The sequence below is a fragment of the Rutidosis leptorrhynchoides genome, chromosome 4, assembly GCF_046630445.1.
Source record: "Rutidosis leptorrhynchoides isolate AG116_Rl617_1_P2 chromosome 4, CSIRO_AGI_Rlap_v1, whole genome shotgun sequence".
Lineage (NCBI taxonomy): Eukaryota > Viridiplantae > Streptophyta > Magnoliopsida > Asterales > Asteraceae > Rutidosis > Rutidosis leptorrhynchoides.
In genome coordinates this window covers 609,688,127-609,708,401 of record NC_092336.1, presented here as the reverse complement: position 1 = coordinate 609,708,401, position 20,275 = coordinate 609,688,127, and the positions used below count along the sequence as shown (strand labels likewise).

Sequence of the window (20,275 nt, the reverse complement as noted above, 5' to 3'; positions counted from 1 at the left end):
AAAATCCACGGACCTCAGCATCAAACAGGGTCGCCAAGTGGTCAGACTTATCCTAACCATGAGAGGATATGTCTCGTACAATGGGGGGCACCGTGCAAATTAGCTTATAAGACTAATGAATCAGATCCCCAGAAAGGATAATCTCCTTAAAGATCAAAAATCAGCTTTTAAGCCTGAGATTACTCAATCCTTGAGATTGACTTTAAAGATTGAGAATTCAAACTCATGGAATTCGATGATATCTAAACTCGAGCTTGAATGAGAAAATATTTTGATCAAAATTACAAACCGATTTGTTTTCTGAAACCCTATTTTCAATGCGTTCATTACCATTGAACGTAAAATCCTAGAAATTCGCCTGGAATTCATTAGGTCACCTGAACCAAATCGGGTGTCAACCGTAAGAACGGTGGTTGCATAGCATGGTCGAAGACAGGACCTTGTGTCAGACCGAAAAACTATAGGGTGATCTTTATTATTGCTCCTACAAAGGAGAGTAATTGCATCCGACATGGTATAGACCATAATCAAAAGCATGTCACTGGACATTGCCTTAAAAGTTGCTTGTTCAATGCTTTCCTTTACAACCGGACGGTAGTTTACCGAAAGGTAATATACGGAGCAAGTATATTGGACGTGTTGCTTTCCTAATACAAGGTTAGCAAGTGGGTGACACAAAACCATAAGTTTTGAGCTAAAATTTTCAAATCTGAAACCCACCAAACCCACAAAATTATTTTGCAAACACCGGTAAAGGGTTATTCCGGAAAACTTGTCTAGGTTAAAATCTAGATTAAATTTTCAAAAAGATCAAATGTTTTCATAAAGATTCAATTTTCTTAAGGATCTAAATTTTCATAGTCATGTGGGACTGTAAACCACAACGTTACTACCATTGTTCATACCGCCATATAGAAATCACTGATGTACAAAGTGTGAAGAATAAAGAAGTGATTCTAGTAATGTTATATTCAAGTTCTATATTACTTGAGGACAAGCAACGCTCAAGTGTGGGAATATTTGATAATGCTAAAAACGAACATATATTTCATAGCATTATCCTTCAAGAAAGACAAGCTTTTGGTTGCAATTGTTCTATTTACAAGTGATATTCATTTAAATAATAAAAGGTGAAGACAAAAGACAGATTCGACGATTTGAAGACGCAAACGACCAAAAAGCTAAAAAGTACAAAGTACAATCAAAGTGGTTCAATTTATTGATAAGAAACGTCTAAAAATTACAAGAGTACGAGCCACAAAATGCAAAGTACAAGATATCAAATCGTACGAAAGGACGTTTGAAAATTCAGAACCGGGACCAGAGTCAACTCTCAACGCGCGACACAACGGACTAAAAATTACAAGTCAACTATGCACATGAATATAATATAATATATAATTAATCCTTAAAAATTATATATATATATATATATATATATATATATATATATATATATATATATATATATATATATATATATATATATATATATATTATATCATATATTAAAACCGTCGACAAACAAGCGAACAAAAGCATTTGGGCTGGATCCAGCTGGCCATGCGACCGCATGACCTGGAAGAACAAAACTCATGCGGTCGCATGAGTTCCTGTAGCACGCCACATTCTTTAAATACAATGAATTCTGGCCGAATTTTATCATATAATTTCAATCTCTCTTACTCTCAAATATATTTATATTTTAATTTTAATTTTAATTTAAGATTAATAATAATAAGGTTATGTTAGCGAATGTTGTAAGTGTGTAAGTCGAAATTCTGTCCGTGTAAAGATACGCTATTATTAATCATTGTAAGTTATGTTCAACCTTTTTAAATTAATGTCTCGTAGTTAAGTTATTATTATGCTTATTTAAGCCAAAGTAATCGTGATGTTGGGTTAAATATTAAAGACGGGGTAATTGGGCTTTGTACCATAATTGAGGTTTGAACAAAAAAACGACACTTGTGGAAATTAGACTATGGGCTATTAATGGGCTTTATATTAACTAAACGATACCTCGTTAATTTAATATAAAGATTACAATTTGACGTATCTATATATAACCACATACGCTTAATCGGGTACGGTGGGCGGGATATCTATAAATACGAATTATCGTTCATTTTACAGGACACGGGGATGGATTAATAGTCAATGGACTCGTTGAAACAGGGGTGGATTACATTTAAGGGTAATTGGTGTAATTGTTAACAAAGTAGTAAAACCTTGGATTACATGCAGTAGATAACCTGGTGTATTCATTAAACAAAGTATTAAGACCTTGTTACAGTTCGAATCCCCAATTAGTTGGAATATTTGACTTCGGGTATAAGGATAATTTGACGAAGACTCTCGCACTTTATATTTATGACTGATGGACTATTATGGACGAAACCGTATGGACATATCGAATAATCCAGGACAAAGGATAATTAACCCATGGTAATAAACTAAAATCAACATGTCGAACATCATGATTATGGAAGTTTAAATAAGCATAATTCCTTTATTTCATATTTTATCGCACTTTTATTTACTGTCATTTTATTTATTGCACTTTTAATTATCGTACTTTTTAATTATCACAATTTTATTTTATTTATCGCACTTTAATTATCGTTATTTACTTTACGCTTTAAATTAAGTCATTTGTATATTTAATATTTTACATTTGGTTTTAATTGCAACTTAAGACATAAAAACGACAAACCGGTCATTAAATAGTAAAAACCTCCTTTTATAATAATAATACTACTTATATATATATATTTATATTTATACAAATATAGTTTTTTTAAAAATATAGCGTTAAACTTGGCTAGTTCCCTGTGGACGAACCGGGCTTACTAAAAACTACACTACTGTACTGTTAGGTACACTGCCTATAAGTGTTATAGCAAGATTTAGGTATATCCACTCTATAAATGAATAAATAACTTGTGTAAAATTGTATCGTATTTAATAGTATTTCGCAACAAAAATATAACTATTTCGTATACACCTCTGCACACATCAACTCCATATATTTTTATATAAATATCTTTCGTTTGCAAAATTAATAATTTATAGTAATACTAGCTTAAAGATAATGATAATAGTGATAGTAATAATAGTAATAATAGTAATAATAAAAGTGTTAATTCTAAAAATGATAGTTTTAATGAGGATAATAACTTTAATATTATTGTTATATGATAGTTTTAATAATAAAAATGATACAATAATAATAATACAATTAAATAATAATAATAATTATAATGTTAATAATAATAATAATAATAATAATAATAATAATAATAATAATAATAATAATAATAATAATAATAATAATAATAATAATAATAATATTAATAATACTTGTGATAATAATAAGTTTAATGATATTAATAATAATGATAATACTTTTACTAAAAATAATACTAATAATGAAAATAATAATAATAATAATGAATTACTACCTTAAGAGTATAAACTCCAAAAATAAAACTGTCTCTGCCATGTCTCGAACCTGCGACCTCTCGCTAGCCCAGCAACACCCTAACCATCCAAACTAATCAGGTTACCTAGTATAATTACGTTTCTATATATCCTTAATCACTTTATCCTGCTTGTTCTACTTCATCTTCCTTTAAAAAAAAATGCCACAATTGAGGCTCGAACCCGAGACCTATTGGTTAACAAACACACCCTTAAACCATCACCCTATTATTATCTTTCTGTTTTAATTAGGATTTTAAATACTTTTAATTCTTTTTCTGTGTCCATCTTCTAACATCTCTTATTCAACATCTTAACATATCAACTCATCATCATCATCTCATCATCTAAGTTATTATTTCATGTTTTATCATCATAATCATAATCATAACATAATCATGATTATAATCATAATCATGGTCACATTAACCTAATCATCACCAACTTATATCATCATCGTCTTCTCAATCTTGTATCATCTCATCTTCATCAAATCACCGTCGTCATCATTTTTCTTTCATCAAATATAGAAAACGATTATTCTACGCGAACCATTCGAGTTGCAAATAGTACGGATGTAATTTATGATCAAAGAAGTAGAACATAGCAGTAGCAGATCGTATGGCAGGAGCAGCAACAAGATAACACAATGGAATTTGGGTTCGGCCCAATAATTACATAAATTCATGGCCTAACAATTAAAACTATTTTCGGCCCAAATATGTATACTTGATTCAAATGGCCCGACTTGTAGCTTCCAGGATTCATAGGATTCGTTTTTTTTTCTAAAAGTATCAGGAAAAATATAAATTGCATTAGTCATACGATCACCCCATCAATATCATAGTAATTTATTATTATCATGCTGTCACCATCATACTTTTAATTATGTATCACCTCCTCCACTAACAAAGTTTAAATACAATTAGTAGTAATCAAAATTGTTGTGTTTTGTTGTCGACTAATCCAGAAAATGAAAGAAAAGAGCAGCAGCAATTTGTGACAAAAATTAGTTGCAGAAGCATTCTTCGTAACAGCGGTAGTAGCAGAGAATTGTTGTGGTTCGAACAAGTTGACAGAAACAGTACGTGCAGCAGTAATAACAATGAAAGCCATAATTTTTGGATGAAGATACAGTAGTAGAGCAGAAGTGATTGCAGTAAACGTAGCTACAACAAGAGATTAGCAACTTACGATGGCTTTGAGTTGAGTGGTCTTAGGGTGGTTTTGATCTTGGGTGGTAACCGTGGTGGTGCTTGCAACCGTATCAAATTTCTTGTGGTGGTTTTTGAAGTTGAATAGGAAACAGGAGATATGCAGTAGTATTCGTTAGCAACAAAGAAAATAAAAGAGATATAGAGAGAGGAAGTGGTGGTGATTTCATGGTGTGGGTTCATGATGATGGGTTAACTAGTGGTGGTGGAAGGATGGTGGGAGTTTGAAGTGACCGGAGATGGTTATAATCAAGTAAGTGTCGTAAATTTCTATTTTTCCTTCCAATTTGGCAATAACTACATGCAGTATATAAATGATAACAATAATGTAATTCGAATAATTTGAAGCAGCGTTCTTGATTGTAATTTAGTAATGGTGGTCGATAAGGAATCAAAGAGGAAGGACAGGAACAAGAATGGAGAAGAAAAATTATAAAGTTTGATTATGATTGAAAACAAATTCGTACGATTTGGGTATCGATATCTAACAACAAACAAAATTATAAAGGTTGAGAGTGGTCTGCAATTTGGATTGTTGTATAGCCATTCAATGTCGACAGTTTACTCTCTTCTGTATTAAAATTTTTTAATTGCATTACCGGATAACATCATATATATATGATATTCGAATAATTGAAGTTAGTAGGAATGATTTGATCAGTTTTTGTTTTGTATTGGCCATGAGTTTGACGTCTAACAAACTACAGACAGGATATTCGTTCCCAAAAATATAAAATAGAAACTACATCAGTTAGATAGGGATGTGAAACTGAATTTTGTTTATATTCTTGATTGAATTCGCGTTGAAATCTGATAAAGGACAGGATCAAGAATTTATACAGGTTTAATTGATACTGAATCTTAATTATTTTGTGAGTTTATAAAATTAATAATTTATATATTTATAATTATATTATTAATACCATAATATTGATTTATATATTGTATCTGTATATATATCAGTGTATATATATCTGATTTTATATACTTGTATATATATATGTATTTATATATCTATATGTACATATATGTATTTATAAATTATGATTTATCTTATTAATTAATAATTATAACTATAATAATAATCGTAATGTTATAAATAATAATAATAATAATAACACTTTATAATAATATAATAATAATATTATAGATTATAATAATATCCACAATAATATTGCAATTAATAATATTATTAATTATAATGTTACTAATATTATTATTAATTATATTATTAGTAATAATAACATAACATTAGTGATAATAATATTATAACAATTTATTTATCACACTTCATAACTATATATAATAATATCCCTAATACTGATTTTAATATAAATATTAATTTTTATAGTGATGAGAGAAATAATATTGCTATAACAATTTTTATTTTAACTTGTAATTTTTATTTAATATAATACAGTTTATTAATTATATCATATTTACTTATTATAATATATTGAATCTTTAATATTTATTATTTATAATATATAATATTATTTATGTATAGAATTCATATATATATATATATATATATATATATATATATATATATATATATATATACACACACAATTGTTCGTGAATCGTCGGAAGTAGGCAAAGGTCAAATGTATATATATAAACATAGTTCAAAGTTCTAGATTTCCATATTCCAGATTTTGCTTATCGTTTCGGAAACATATAAAGATTAAGTTTAAATTTGGTCGGAAATTTCCGGGTCGTCACAAATTTGGTCCAAATGATTTAGGTTTCCTTTCTCTTTTGCTTTTCCGAAGTTCAAGTGACTGATCAACAACCTTTTCAGAGACTTCATCATTACAATCCTTATTGATTCCATTGTTACTTGGAATCATATCCTTTGGTCTAGATATAGATGAAAATCGATTTTCATCAAAGATTGCATCCCTTGAATCAATCACATAATTGATTGAGACAAATTCATTAGGCTCTATTACATAGAACCTATATGCCTTGGAATGTTCAACATATCCAATAAAAATGCAATCTATACCTCTTTCACCTAAACTTTTCTTTTTGGGATCAGGCAGTCTTACAACCGCCCTACAACCCCATACCCGAAGATAATTCAAGTTAGGTTTCCTTTTATTCCAAAGTTCATAAGGTGTAATCTTGTTTCTTTTGTTAGGAACCCTATTAAGCAAATAACAAGCTGTTAACATAGCTTCCCCCCAAAATCCTTCACTTAAACCCGAATAGGATAACATGGAATTAACCATTTCCTTGAGGACCATATTCTTCCTTTCAGATATACCATTTTGTTGTGGAGTATTAGGAGCTGTGGTCTCATGGATAATACCAACGGATTGGAAATACGATTGGTCAATGTATTCACCTCCCCTATCCGTTCTAAGTCTTTTAATCAAAGTCTTTTGTTGTAATTCTACTTCAGTTTTAAATATTTTAAATTTATCTAATGCTTCATCCTTAGTATGTAACAAATAAACATAGCAAAACCTAGAAGCATCATCGATAAAAGTCACAAAATATTTCTTGTTCCCTAAAGTAGGAGTAGCATGCAAATCACATAAATCACTATGTATTAATTCCAAAATTTCAGTATCACGATGTACATTTTGAAATGGTTTCTTAGTGATCTTTGTTAATATACACATTTTACACTTTTCATTGTTCATGTCAAAGGCCGGTATTAATCCATCTTTAGACATATCTTGCATTCTTTTAAAGTGTACATGTCCTAGTCTAGCATGCCAAAGTGTAGAATTATTTATGCTAGAAGTAGATATAAAAGCAAAATTAACATTAAAGTGATTACTGTTAAGTCTAGACATTCTATTGCATAAATAACCAAAATCAACAAACATACCATGTTTTGACAAAACAAACTTATCAGATTCAATCACTTGTTTATAACCACAACAATTTAACACACTACTGGAAACCAAATTTTTCCTTATTTGTGGTACATGCAAAACATCAAACAAACAAACAGTTTTTCCAGAACTAAAAAACAAATCCACACTTCCACGTCCATGAACAGAGGTTGTTGGCTCATTTCCCATATGAAGAATTGATCCATCAGTCACGGACTCGTAAGTCTTGAACCAAAATCTATCCTTGCATACATGGGTGGTGGCTCCCGAGTCAACCCACCACGCGACATCATCATCCTGCACAAAATAAGCCTCAGATATATATGAAACATAATAATTCTTATTTGAATTATTAAATATATTCTGACCTTTTGAGTTGTGGTTGTTTAAACCATTTCCCGAACCGCTTGTGCTGGATCCTTTGGCATTATTATTACCAAAAATAACCTTGCAATCCCTTTTGATGTGTCCAGTTTTACCACACTTCCAACAAGTCAATTTAGACTTCTTATTCGGATTAGCCTTGTTATAACCTTGATGTTTACGTTTGCCCTTTTTGTCATTATTACTAGTGAACTTTTTATGTTCCACCATATTGACAACAGACGTACTAGCAACTTCGTTGCTCTTTGTCTTGTCATTATCCTGCAACCTGAGGGATTCCTCAATACGCAGATGACTACCCAACTCAACAAGAGTTAACTCATCCTTCTTATGTTTCAAAGAATGTTTAAATTCTTTCCAAGATGGAGGTAGTTTATCAATTATGCTTGAGACTTTAATAGACTCATCCATATTCATTTTATGTTGTGTGAATCGACCAAGTATACGAATGATCTCATTGTATTGTTCCAAGACCGGTCTAGAATCGACCATATTGTAATTATTAAAATTACTCACAAGGAACTTTTTACTAGAAGCATCCTCAGACATATACTTGGTTTCTAAATAGTCTCATAGTTCTTTAGTAGATTCAACATTTTGGTAAATATCAAAAAGGGAATCAGCCATACCATTGAGGATTAAACCTCTAGCGATGTAGTCATCGTTCTCCCACTTGCACCTTTTTCGAATTTGTTCAACAGTGGCATCATCATCATGATCTTCAGGAATTGGTGTGCTGAGTACGTACACCACACTCATGCTGCTCAGAAAGAAGTGCATCTTCTTTTGCCATCTCCTAAAATCAATTCCCTCAAACTTATCAAGTTTGGAGAAATTCTCCGTCATGTGTTTCATCGTAGCCGCCATCGATTATAACAGATAATTACTTTCGATTGTTGGAGGTTTTATAAGATTTCGTGTAGGGTAAAATAATCGATGACCGGATAAATCACTGAATCGTGGTATCACTTTCCGAAAGTAATTATTCAACCCTTATTGCCTGAGTTACACGAATATCACTTTGGAATAAGACAGAGATTAATTCTTGTTTTTGATACAAAACAAGAATCCTTTTTGCTTAAGAGTATTAAGGTGTTTTCTTTGTATGTGTGTATTACTTCTTCTCTTCACATCTTCTCACGAATGATAATCTATCTATATATATAGGCACCCACAATTATTGGTAAAGATATATATAATATCAATTGGCCTATTGATAATATATATCTTTCATAACTTTAACAAGTGGTTTCATGAACAATAATATCATTTCCATTATCAAAGAAAAGGTTGTCGCTTTTCCATAAGATATGTTATACTTTACATTATCAAACAACAGTGATTACAAGTATTATTCATTTCACTTATTAAAGCAAAAGTGGTTACATGAATAATACTTTCATGATATAATTACAAGTATTATTCATTCCACTTATTAAAGCAAAAGTGGTTAAAAGAATAATTCTTCCATGAATCACTTAACTTTTTAAATAACACACCAAATCATAAATTTCATGCTAAATGTTTTATGTAGCTTCTTGTGCTTCCTCTTCAAAGGTAGCACCAAAACACTTAGTGAAATTTAACATGAAAATGTCGTGCTGCCTCTTCATGGGTAGCACGAAAATGTCATGCTGCCTCTTCATGGTTAGCATGAGAACACTTAGTCAAATCTCGTGATGACTAAGAAGACATAGCACGAGAACACTTAGTCAAATCTCGTGCTGACTAAGAATACCTAGCACGAAAACGTTTCGTGCTTACTAAGAAGACTAAGCACCACAACTCGTGCTTACTAAGAAGACTAAGCACGAAAACACTTAGTCAAATTTCGAGCTGACTAAGTCATTATAGTGACTAAAGGAAAACCACTTGGGTACGGGTAATCTATCACTTAATGGGTGTACACTCCGTACCTCCTAACCCATTTACAAGTGTAGACTAAATCCCTCAATTACACTAAATTTCCAACAGAGGGTTCTAATGTGTATTCGTGAAAATTTAGCTCGATATAAGATACCTTGAATAACGTAGGTGTAAATGTACCTAGGTCTTTGGGTGGGTTAGGTGTTCTTCCCAGTGCGGACGATTGCTTTACTTGTCTCCGTTCTTTTCTCATTAGATGCTCAGTCCATATTGTTCCATCGAGTCTCCCTTACATTAATGATAACGTTGGAGGTTTTCAGTGTTGTGGAGTTGAGTGTGGTTCTTCGTGTGATGTTTTTGGAAGAAATGTTTTGGCTCACAAGGCAAGACTTTTGGATTATGGTATGGATGTGGTCGCCTCCTACCCTCCAAGCCTTGTTTAAAGAAGAAGAAGAAGAATAATAGGGTGTTGTTTTCAGGCCATGTGGACATTGAGTCTCCAACTTATTTACACTCCAGCTTAAATTTTGATGAGGTGGTTGAGTTTGACCTTGTTGTTGGTTTTGTTTGGTGGGCCATTGCACAATTGTGCATGGTCAATCCATCTACTAGCTCATCCTCACGTCTTTATCTTGGCTTGGTAAATCGGTTAAGTTTGCTAGGGTTAAAGGGAGGTTAATTGATTTTAAACGTAAGTGAAAGAAAAGATTGTCGCAAGTTCTGAACTTAAAGGATTTTACTATGTTCATGGCCGACATGGAAAACGTGAGCGATGTTTCATGCATCTTTGGTTGAGTTAACACATATTAGAGCAATTTTGTTCTTCTGCTTGGATGTGATTTTTTATTCTCGTGGTTTTGAGTTTTTTTTACTTGTGTGCTTCCTGTGTTTTTTTTGTTTATTTGGGTTTGCGTTTGTTTCTCTTCGTCCTTGGTTAACATTGCATTTCTTAGATTTATTTCCAACTTGTTTGTTCTTGTCTTGTACTCGTCTGGTCTCTTTCATATTTGATGAAAGAACCTGTTCGTTTATTTTTTCGCAAACTTCTTTTAACTCAGTTAGACAACGTACATTTGAATAAAAATACTCGCCACAAATAACTAACCTTCATAGGGAAAACTCAATTATCTAGTGAAGCACAATTTATTAATAAGTTGATAATTAAGTAATCATTAATTCTTCAAAACTAAACGAAAAGAAACGCCTGTATATCAAGTTCTCATGCGATTTGTTGGTGTAGCAACCAGGCAATATCCCTCATATAATCATGACTAATTTGGATAAAATTGGACCAAAAAAATGTAAATATAACTATTTGCGAACCTATGAACATGAAATTGGTATACTTGTGTAGTGCAAAGTGAGATTATAGTGTCACATACTCACATGTGCCTCTCTGAGTCTCTGGTATCTAACTTCCTCTCTTTCTGTAGTTAATGTAAATGATACATGTTTCTCACCATATCTTGTACAGTAAATGAGTACGTTTTATAATAAATAAGTTGTGGGTTCCTTATAATTCCTATTAACAAATATAAATTTAATTAATATAAATCATGTTGAAGAGAAGCACTCACAAGTGTGCATGAACTTTGGGATGAAAATTGTGAGCTAGCGAAATGCTAAAAATAGTCATCCCATATTGAGCTGTTATAAATTGATTTTGTGCAGATTACAAGTTAGTTTACTCCGTATTATAGTTGCAAGTGGATCATGACAGACCGGTCTCGGTAATTTAAGTACCTAGAATGAGTCAATGAGGTGAAAAAAAGACCTTTAGGGCGCCCTGACAAATAATATAAGCTATTTTAAACAAGACCCATATACCCTAACGAATAATACAAGCTATTTATTTATAAAAAGACCCTTTGAGCCTTGCTAGAATGTTAGTGGATTTTGATTTCTTTTTTTCTGGGAGCATTTAATTGTCTTTTTTCAAGCCTATTGTGCTTTACCTTCGCTGCTTCAGTCGTGTTTCCTTAATTTTCATGTTTCTCAAATCTCCGATTATGTCTTTATATATAAAAAAAAAAACTAGGCTCCTGGAAACCATTTACCCTGAGCGGTCGATCAGGTTGCCTCCCATGGATCATGGAAACAAACCGGACTGACTTTAGAATAGAGGTGAAACAACAGTAACATAAATGTATATATAACTTCAAAATTTACAGAATACTAAATATAATTATAATTATTATTATTATTGTATACCAAAAAGGCTGCTATCATAGCTCGAGTAACAGAAATTTCCAGATTACTTGTTGATATGGTTGTATCATGCTTCTAGTTGTTGTACAAATTATTCAATCATTTAGTCATCAATGCTTGAGCCCTTGGACATTTTTGTATCGAATCTTTTCATCCATTTCTTTTGGGATGAAGTAAGTTGAAATATTGCAGAATGAAACGGGCCTGCGTGACGTAATGATTCTTTCTGAGATGATTTTGTGGATGGAAGCTCAGCAGGAAGTGCAGAAGCAGTGCTCGTTAAAGCGTTTAGCACAAGGAATGCAAGTATAGGAGAAAGATCCAAAGTTCCTCCGAGCGGAGGGATGACCCCACGAAAGATGTTTAGGTACGGGTCACATAAAGTGCTGCACGAGGAAAACCAACAATGTTAGGGATCCAACATATTTAGAGTTTATGTCCAAACGGGTCGTCAAGTTTTTGAGTTAACCAAGAACATTTTTATGCTAAACCTATTAGATAAAGAATTAGATGTCAAATATAATTACAATGTGTACCCAATCTGCTGATAGCAAGGTATCGGGGAGGTAAGATGTAGACAGTTATACCCCTACTCGAAGTAAAGAGACTGCTTCTAGAAAGACCACTGGTAAAAACGCGTATGCATGAACAGAATTAAATCTTTATATTTGAAAAAAAAAAAAAAAAAATCAAAGGTTTTACATTTGGGGGCCTGTTTTACGTGTTTCATTTCAAGCTAATTTTTTTTTATTTTTTTTTTATCGATTTGGGTCGAGTTATTTATAATCAAATAGGTCAAATTTGCCACATCCAGGCGTGAAACAAGGACTTGCTTACGGGGCAACCATTCTAGTACTATGCATCCACGATTGTCAGCTACTAATGGAATTATAAAACATTTGTCTGTCATAAAGCTTCAGAAATTGTTTTGACTACAAGGGAAATGTCTCATAAGGTTTATGAACTGCAGCCGAATATCGTTATATTAACAGCCTATTTAGGTAAACATGTGTCATGTACATAACATAAAAATCTAGTATCATGGTTTACCTGAGGGGTCCCACAATGGCTGGAGGAGAGTTGGGAAACCAAGTGAGGACCAGCCTCACAACCAACATTGTGTTGTAGATATTCAAGAAATTTAGTACACCGTTAGATACCACAAGCCCTGCCATTGAATCACCTGGAATAATAGCAGCAAAGTCGTGATTCGACAGTAACCTCAAATTCTTCTGGTTTCTGCAGTTGATCTGAAACGGTAAAGTTTAAAAGAGGTCACCTCAAGTACATGGAAAGTATGTTGAAAGCAGGATAGATATAAAACAAAAAGGGAAATAGAGATGAAATAAACTACCCAAATTAATAGCAAGAAACTAGCCAAATCACTTATTTGGCATGGGATCCAACCCACCCAGTTTACCGTCTCTAACGTGAAAGTTGTGATTTTTTTTTTTACCGCAAACACACACACACACACCCATTTTGTCCACAACTGGACTCGAACTCATAACCTCAAGGTTAATGAGACTCCTTATACCGTTGGGTTAGAAGCCCTTCGGTGAAATTTGTGACTTAAACATAATCATCAAATTAATAACCAAGTAAATGGGAAACAGTAAAACCTACGATTACAAACATGAAACTATGCTAAATTGGCCTAAATTGAAGGATCGCAAGCTCTATTTATTATGAAATCAACACCAATTTCACAAAAAGATTGAATCTTTACAGTGCAATCCACTCAAAAACTAACTCAACTGTATATAAACTAGCAATTAAACTACCTGACAGAACTTGTGGTATTCGGAAGAAAGAGAATGCAATTTGGTAAATAGAGGATTTTGAGAAGCAAATAAACGCATAAAGTTGATGCATTTATCAATGGAGTTATGGATATTGTGAATAAAAGTGTTGGATGATTCAGTGACTATCTTTTGGAAATGGTTAGTAGCTATGATGGATGTGGATTTGAAGAACAAAAGAGATGAAGTGTGAAGTGTGGAAAGAGGTAAGCTGGTTGAATTTGCATTGGTGGATGCTTGATTATTATTATTACATGAGTTTTCTGTAATTGAAGAATGCATTGTGATTTGGGAGAAAAGGGTTCTTGAGTTTTGGTAGTGAAGAAGGGAGATGAAGATAGGATTTTGTGATGTATGGATTGATTGGAGCCCAATTTTTCCCACATATGAATTTGAGGAAATAGAAAAATTCATATATAATCATTTATATTTTTTCTTTTAGTTTAGTTTAATTATTAAAATTAATTATTAATCACACGAAGTCTGATTTTTTTTAGAGTTGTCACATAAAAACAATTCTCCAACTAGAGACTTTAAAATGATAATTATTATATTATACAATATTTTTATACACATTAACGATAACACTAAAGCTATTGTTAGGTAAATCTTTTTTTTTTTTTTTTTTTTTTGAAGGCAAGTAAATACTTTTGAGTTATTTTAAAATATTATAAATACTTTTGAGTTAATTTTATACATGTATTCCTCTCTATTAAAAATGTCAGATTAATTTGATGGTTTATTTTTTATTTTTTATAGAAAATGACATGGTTACTTGTCCCACATTGGTGGATGGAAGAAAAGATGAGTAACCTCTTTGAATATAAAATAAAGTTATCCCACATCGGTGGGAGGAAGAATTGGAGGTGAGTGAATTGGTTATAAAAGGAGTTCTTGAGATTCATTCCAACTTGCATCAATCAATACACTTTAAGTATTTGCCGTTCAAAAAAAAAATACACTTTAAGTATAACCATCCGGGCCTAGCCTGGGTGGCCACTCCCTGTTGTGCAGAGTTTGTATCCACCTAGTGGTGCAGGTTCGAATCCTGGGAGGGGAGGTTTTCTCCCATATGGCTGAATCACCATTCCACTTCTGGTGGCTGGGGTCCTCAGACAAAACCGGTCGGGTTCACCTCCTGAAATAAGGTTGTGCGAAGATTCGAGAGTGGGTTTCCTCCTTCGGGTGCGTGAGTCAGTAACCAACTAACCAGCCGTTCAAAGAAAAATACACTTTAAGTATTTAATTATTTCTTTCTTTCTTACCTTTATTAGTTAAATACTTTGGAGACTGTAGTTGACTTAAGAGAGTCGTCTATGTCATTGTAACAATTTGTGATATAGTGTATTTCTCTCTTTGGAGGCCCGTGGTTTTTTCCTCCTATTTTGGAGTTTTCACGTTAAATTCTTGTGTTGTGGATTGTTCTTATTTCTTTACTGTTTATCATTGGGCGTTTGTTGGGAATTAGTGAGGCCGTAATTTCCCAACAACTGGTATCAGAGCGTCAGGTTTGACGGGGGGTCTCAGTTATAGGAGTCGGAGTATGCTTTGTGGTTGCCACGGGAGTGGAACGTTCACATCAGAAACGAGCTCTATTAATCGTATAGGGTATCTGGTTTGACAATATTTTTTTATTCGGAGTAAGTCGTGTCAAGAATTAGTAGTGGACCGGGTGTTGGATTTTCCAATTTAACGGATCCTGGCGCCACTCCACTACATCTGTCGGCCAGTCGAAACGTGGGCAAAATCAGAGAAAGATATATATATATATATATATATATATATATATATATATATATATATATATATATATATATATATATATATATATATATATATATATATATATATATATATATATATATATATATATATATATATATATATATATATATATATATATATATATATATATATATATATATATATGTGTGTGTGTGTGGTGTTGTTCTTAGGATACGGATACGATGTCAAAGTTCAGTCCAATGAGGTTTGATGTAGAGAAATTTGATGGGAGGATCAATTTCGGCTTGTGGCAGGTTCAAGTCAAGGATGTGTTGATTCAGTCCGGTTAACAAAAGGCATTGAAAGATAAACCTACCTTTGATTCTGGCAGTGATTCTAGTAAGAAGTTCGATGAAGACGAATGGGATGATATGGATTTGAGGGCGGCAAGTGCGATTCGTTTGTGTCTTGCAAAGAACGTGCTTGCAAATATGCACGGGTTATCAACGGCTAAGGAACTTTGGGATAAGTTGGAGCAGTTGTACCAGGGCAAGGGCATCTCAAACCGGTTGTGTCTTAAAGAACAGTTCTATACTTTGCGTATGGATGGGAGTTCAAAGATTTCAGATCATCTGAGTATTTTTAATGGTATTTTTTCGAAATTGGAGGCTATTGGAGTTAAAGTGGAAGATGAAGATAAAGCTTTGAGGCTGATATTATCTTTGTCATCGTCCTATGAGCACATGAAACCTCTTTTGATGTATGAGAATGAAACTTTGAAGTTTGAAGACGTTACTAGCAAGCTCCTATCTGAGGAGAAAAGACTGGAAGGTAACGGGGTCTCGTCATCAGAAAGTACGGTACTGTTGTGTTCGCATAGACGGATAAAAAACTCCGGGAAGAATCTGGTATGCTGGAGGTGCGGGAAGACTGGGCATGTAAGGGTTAATTGTCTAGGTGGAGCTAATTCGGCAAATGGCTCCAAAGGCGCTAATGATGTCTCTGTTGTTACGAAGAGTGACGAATTCCTCTGAAGTCACGTCATCCTCATGGTGTGTCCGTGCCACCATGGAAAAGGATGTTCGTTAGTGGTTCCACAATTGCACATGGGCACTGGTTTGGCATTGGTGCAGGTTGTGTGGTGGAAACGAATGTTGTAGCTGATGAAACTTCCAGGGAAAGCCAAACAGGAAGTTGCACCATAACTGTTTAGCTGGTTATACAACATGTGCCGAGGTGAAATGCTTGGAATGCGATATTCTAAGTGTGATACTCTTTATGGTGGGGTATGATAATTATGTTAAGAGTTATGATTGTCTGTGAAGAGAATGATTGTCGGGTCTTGACAATGTTCGATGAAGATGCAAGTTTTGTCTCTTGGGAGATAATGTCAACGACATGAAGATGAGGATCTTGAAGTTATCGTCGAGGAAGCGTCTACGTCGGTTATCTTTGCAATGTGGAAGTATGGTTATATTTTTCTATCAAAAAGATGGAGATTTGATGGTTTATTTTTTTTTATATAGAAAATGACATGGTTACTTGTCCCACATTGGTGGATGAAAGAAAAGAGGAGTAGCCTATTTGAATATAAAATAAAGTTGTCCCACATCGGTGGGAGAAAGAAGTTGGAGGTGGGTGATGTGACGCCCCGTACAAAACCATCGTGTACGATTAGTCAACAACAGGATCTTTACACGGTCAAGTACTACATGCTGTTTGAAAACCGGTTTGCATTCATAAAAAGACATAGCGTTTTACAAAAGATATCGTGACACAGAGGTCATTACAAAACCATTATTCAAATAACATAAGTTGCGAATGCAAATTAAAAGTTTCATGATTGAGACATCTCTAAGTTATGCAGCGGATATCTAACACAGCAGGTCCTTAACAGCAAGTCTAAACAGCATGACAGCAAGTCTAACAGCGGAAGCAACAAACCTCTAAGCACCTGAGAAAACATGCTTAAAAACGTCAACAATAATGTTGGTGAGCTATAGTTTAAGTTGTAACAGTAATATAAGATTGACCACGAGATTTCAATGTTTCAAAACAGTATGAAAAGTATATGTATAACCGTGGGCACATGGTAACTAGACTTAACGTAAATATAAATATCACCCCCTGAAAGTACACCCGGCGAGTGCGTATGTCCTCGAAGTATTAAACACCCTTTAAATGCTAGCGCGACTAGCCCGAGTGGGGATGTCAAACCCTATGGATCCATATCTAATATTCGCGTCTACCGGTTCAAAAACCGATAGTTAAACGTTACCGTGCTAAGGGGAATCTTTATGCCATTGTATAACCACACATATGTAAAGTTTAAGTACTCGTGTCAAGTAAGTAAAACATAAAAAGCGCATGTATTCTCAGTCCCAAAAATAGTATAAGTAAAAAGGGATGCTATAACTCACAGTGATAAAAGCGGTAAAGTCGGTAATGAAAGTATGCAAGTAGTAAGTCGGTCCGAAAGGTCGTCAACCTAAATCAAAGGTTACTAGGTCAGTAGGTTGTCTTTATAAGTTATAATAGTGCATAAAATAAGTTTAAGTGTCATCATCATCATCATTCATCATCATAAAAGCTAAGTAAGTTTGACAAGAATAGAGATCGAAACAATAGGCTGACTTCTGTCAGCTGCTACGACCTCTTTTGGATCCATAGGGTTTGACGTTAGTAATCAGTGGCCATGGCTCCGTATATGAGTCCTCTAACCTCTGAACAATTTTCAGAACCTAAATCATCTTTGTTTGACCGTGGAGATGGTTTAAGTGCGAGTAGGTCAGAAATTTCAGCACAACGTTACAAGGGCGTAGTGACTTTCGGAGGGCCATAAATCCTAAACCGTAACTCGGACTAAGACGAGGCCTAAACGGAAAATCATCTACTCGAACCGAACTAACTGAAAATCAACTTTACGGTAGCCCAGGTTACTGATAAGATCTCAAAAACAGTAAACAAGTGCTCCGGTGGGGTTCTTGGTGCTTGATGCTCATCACGGTTCTCATCCTTGATGCATGTAGCTTCAAGAGTACAACTCGTTGATGGGTTAGCATCACCTTGACCAAGATTCTACCATCAACACACAATATGTTAAGACCAAGTAAGAACACAACTCATTTAAGAGTCTTAGATAGATGATGAACCAAGGTTACATCATATCCTTAGTCTTAACACAATTACAAGTTACATTTACAACTAAAGCTACAAACTTTACATCAATCAAACAAGTATGAACAAAATCTAAGTCAAATGAAGTGATGGAACCCTAAGCTAGAGAGCTTGGATCCCTTTCACACAAGTTATAAGGTCACAAAGCTAGAAAGCTTGAACCTTTAGTGTTCTTGAAGATCTTGAAGCATAAAGCTTGGATCTTTAAGTTACATGAAGACCATAAACACAAGTTTTGATCTTTATAACAAAATAATGAGATCATAAGTTAGAAAACTTAGATCCAACAAAAGATATGAAGATTCAAGCTAGAAAGCTTGCATCTTGATTGTTCTTGAAGATCTTGAAGCCTAAAGCTTGGATCTTTAAGTTACATGAAGATTACAAACACAAGTTTGAATCTTTATAACAAAATAACAAGATTAAAGTTAAAAAGTTTTAGATCTACAAAGTTGGTGAAGATTCAAAGCTAGAAAGCTTGAATCTTCCATGTTCTTGAAGGATTCATGCTTGAATCTACAAGATGTAATCAAGATCAAAGCTAAAAAACTTGATCCTCCATGGATGATGATGAACACGAAAAGGAAAGGAGAAGAAGAAGAAGAAAAATTAAAAACTTACAAGTTTTAGAGTGAGAAAGACTAGAAAGGAAATAAGAGAGTAAGTGTGTGTGAAAATACAAATGAGAGCAAGTGTTAAATAGATGGAATGGCTTAGTATTTATAGGCAAATGAGGGTGGGAGGGAGGCCTCATGGCCGTGATTTTTAGGGGGGACAAAGGCGGACAAAAAGTTGTTTTTTGGTTAATGGTTGTCTAAAGTTGGTGCTTATGTTGGGATCCCATGTAACATTAAGGATAATACTTGACATAAATGCTAGTATGTTCCTTCTAATAAATGAGCATTTGTCTTACTTAATATTGGGTCACTAGTAATTAATAAGTGGGCTAAATAAATGGGCTACTAGCTAGAGTAGGGTGGGCTTAAGTCCAACAAGGTAGAAAGTCCAACAAGACCAACTAGTAAGCATAATTAAATTACTACGCATAATTAAGCATCTAAAAACCCAAGTAATTATTATTATGAAATAATAATTAATATTTCGTAGTCGTAATATTCCGATTACGACAAAAGTTAAACGTGTGCGCAGTTCGCGGTTTATTCGAAACGTCAAGTGACACTAACGGTCATAAAGCATCCGGTGATCAAGTTAAGTATCCTACGTACTCTAAGGCATGTTTTAATATATAAATGAAAGTAAACCACGTATATAAAGGTTCCAGAGTATAAAGTAGCACAGTACGCACAAAAAAGCAGTTTCGCTAAAACACAAGGCACAAAAGCAAGTCGAAAAAGTCGGGTCGTTACAGGTGACTTGGTTATAAAAGGAGCTCAAGAGATTCATTCCAACTTGCATTAATCAATACACTTTAAGTATTTGATTATTTCTTTCTTTCTTACCCTTGTTTGAGAGTTGTATTTGTAGACGATGTTTGGACGGATCTTAGGTTGCTTATGATTGTATCTAGAGGTGGAATTCACTAGAGACAACTAAATCGAGATAT

At 33.5% G+C, this 20,275-nt stretch overlaps 1 protein-coding gene across 1 annotated transcript; it reads right to left on the bottom strand.

The window, feature by feature from the left end:
• Positions 1-11,924: 11,924 nt before the first annotated feature.
• On the bottom strand, positions 11,925-14,189 carry LOC139904032 (ylmG homolog protein 2, chloroplastic-like). The gene is made up of 3 exons (XM_071885967.1): positions 13,792-14,189; positions 13,058-13,257; positions 11,925-12,393 (listed from the first exon to the last, which is right to left on the bottom strand). Exons 1-3 carry the CDS (start codon positions 14,089-14,091, stop codon positions 12,111-12,113), a joined length of 783 nt encoding a protein of 260 aa, XP_071742068.1. The 5' UTR covers positions 14,092-14,189; the 3' UTR covers positions 11,925-12,110.
• Between the last annotated feature and the right edge of the window lie 6,086 nt (positions 14,190-20,275).